At 35.6% G+C, this 2,880-nt stretch overlaps 2 protein-coding genes across 2 annotated transcripts; one reads left to right on the top strand and one right to left on the bottom strand.

The window, feature by feature from the left end:
- Positions 1-109: 109 nt before the first annotated feature.
- On the top strand, positions 110-1,246 carry RO3G_11976 (uncharacterized protein; the record flags this gene model as incomplete). Its single annotated transcript, XM_067666560.1, has 1 exon — positions 110-1,246. One exon carries the CDS (start codon positions 110-112, stop codon positions 1,244-1,246), a length of 1,137 nt encoding a protein of 378 aa, XP_067522661.1.
- Positions 1,247-1,728: 482 nt separating this feature from the next.
- RO3G_11977 (uncharacterized protein) lies at positions 1,729-2,846 on the bottom strand (the record flags this gene model as incomplete). Its single annotated transcript, XM_067666561.1, has 4 exons — positions 1,729-1,743; positions 1,896-2,069; positions 2,139-2,399; positions 2,469-2,846. The coding sequence occupies 4 exons, from the start codon at positions 2,844-2,846 to the stop codon at positions 1,729-1,731; spliced, it is 828 nt and encodes a 275-aa protein (XP_067522662.1).
- Positions 2,847-2,880: the final 34 nt, after the last annotated feature.

Here is a 2,880-nt window from a genome sequence, read left to right on the forward strand (position 1 = left end):
GATTCTACCCTTTAGACCTATAACAGCCACATTACCTGGTGATAGTTGGCGTATCGACTTAGCTGGTCCCATGAAAACTTCCTTGAATGGCAACAATTACTTACTGATTATGGTTGACATTGCTACTCGTTACTGCATATTGAAACCTATCCCTGATAAACAGTCTATGACGATTGTAAAGACATTAATCGATGTATTCTCTAATTATGGTTTTCCTCGTGTACTCCACTCTGATAATGGTGGTGAATTTGTAAATGAGCTTATGCAATTACTTGCTGAAAATGCTGGTTATGATCATAGACTTATATCTAGTTACCATCCCAGAGCTAATGGTGTAAGTGAACGTTGGGTACAAAGTGCTGTAAAAGCCATAAAGAAACAAGTCGAAGGTGCTAAAGCAGACTGGGATTTATATGTTCCTTCTACACAACTCTACCTAAATAGTAAATATAATGAACGTACTAAGACGCCACCCTTCACTTTAATGTTCGGTCGTAATCCAAATGACTTTGAAGATTTCAGTCAGGAAAAAAATGAAGCAACTAAGGAAGAATTAAATACAGAACTTTTAAAAAATATAAAAAAGATGACAGAAATTGTATTTCCTGCTATATACGAAAGAACAAAAATAATAACAAACAAACAAAAGGAAAAATTTGATGCGTCACATAAACTTGTATCAATCCCCGAAAATAGTTATGTAATGGCAACAGTAAATTATAAAACAAATAAGCTTGATGCTCCATATGAGGGACCTTATAAAGTTAAAAGGATCACCCAAGGTGGATCATATGTGCTTGAAGATGAAAAAGGAGATTTATTACCTAAAAACTACCCACCATCCGCACTCAAGATGATATCACAGGATGAAGTAATATCCTCAAATAAATTCTATCAAGTTGAAGCCATCTTAGCACATAAAAAAGTTAAAGGAAAATATATTTATAAGTGTAGATGGAAAGGTTATGATGAGAGTGAAGATACCTGGGAACCTGCATCTCACTTTGCAGACCTTAAATTCATAACTGAATATTGGCAAAGAATTGGTATTGTACCTGAAGACATCAAAACGAAATATAAAATTCTTGATAAAAAAGAAAAATCAAACAATACAAATAAGGAATCTAATCCTCAGTCAAGTAAACGTAAAATATCAATAGACTTAAAAGGAACCAGCTACTCTTCCACAACAATTGATGAGAAGAATAAGAGCCAAGGTAGACGTAAAAGATCTAAACGGTATTAATCATACCTGGGAGGGGATTATGTTGTAGAACAGTAACTGATTGTAGTTGACATTAATAAATATAAGTCTTAATACAAGATCATAATTAAAATAAAATAAAATATAAGTTTATTTAAATAAGATCATACAATCAATTCCAATTAAACATGTTCTTTTAGAATATGTATTGTATTCATGAGAGTTCTTTGATAAGAAGACGTATCAACTAAAATAACCAAATCCAATCCAATGTCAGGAATATTGCTAATCTTTCACATAATTGAAATAACGCGTAAAATAACGTTATTCAAATCAGTGAGGAATTCCCAGAATAAAAGATAATCTATGACAGACATACAAAAGAACAAATGAAAAGTTTTCATAATCATAATTATAGATAACACTTGCTAAAGTACCTGAATATTAGAAGAACGATAACAATAGAAGATATCAAGCCACTCACTCAATAAGATATAAATACCTGTCTTCAATTAGAATAATTTTTACTTTAACTTAAACTGAAATAAAGATCAGTCTCAAAAAGTACCCAAACTGTTTCTTGATCTTTGTTTTTACCTTTTCCTTTATTATTTAAACCATTATACAACACACTACCTGTAGGCAATTAAGGTATATTAGAAAATGAGATTTATTGATATGTCATACTTACTCTTTCACTTCTGAATGATGGCCGTTTGACAATAAACGTACGGCCATCTTCATCTTCTGGGCCATTCTCTTCATCAGAGGTCCAATCAACCGTCAAGATCTTTTCGGCAAATGGGAACCGTGCTTGGTATGCAGCTGCGTTAGCGTTGTAAGCAACCCTCCTGTTAAGGAGTTTCTATTATAAAGTATTGATGTAAGTATTATAGGCATTTTATATTACAATTTTTAAATATCAAGTACTTACTGCATTTACGCGGCTGCGGCAGGCTGACGTTGGTGTCGTCACAGCTTTCCCATTTGCCTTATCCACCATGTAATAGAACTTGCTTCTAATCATGGTGAATACTTGCGAATCAGTCAGGCCATTGAAGCGTTGGTGCTTCCTGACTTCATCGCGCAACAGATTTTTTACTTTTCTGTTGGCCTTGTCGGTGATGGACTTGAGTGTATCAAACTTGATGCCACGGCCAACCAAGTATTCACGGTAATGATCAGCTATGTGATCCTATAATGTAAGTAAGAAACAAAGTTATTAAATTGTATTTGCTAATTGATACTTTAATTTTAAACTTACACTACACTGCTTTTTGATCCTGTTGATCTCAGCCACATCAACATACTGCTGCCCTTGCTGTGGCTGTTGAACTGGGTGCTGCTGCTGCTGCTGCTGCAGTTGTTGCTGTTGCCACATTTGAGCAAAAAACTGCATTTGGGCAGCCATCATCTCTGGTGTGAGAGCAGAGGCTGCTCCAACGGCCTCTGCACCAGTATGGCTGCCAAAGCTTGCAACGGAAGCAGACACAGGGACAGGAGCGGACACGGGAACAGGAGCAGAAGAAAGAGAAGAAGAAGGAACAACAGTGGATGATGATCCAGCAATATTTGAAGAAACTCTTGCCCTTTTGGGGGCATTGCTGGGAACGTTGATGGGAGTGGCGACGCGTCTGGACATTTTTTAAAATAAAGTATAAAGAGGGAAAAAAAAA

This window comes from Rhizopus delemar, genomic scaffold (assembly GCF_000149305.1).
Source record: "Rhizopus delemar RA 99-880 supercont3.10 genomic scaffold, whole genome shotgun sequence".
NCBI classification, from domain to species: Eukaryota; Fungi; Mucoromycota; class Mucoromycetes; order Mucorales; family Rhizopodaceae; genus Rhizopus; species Rhizopus delemar.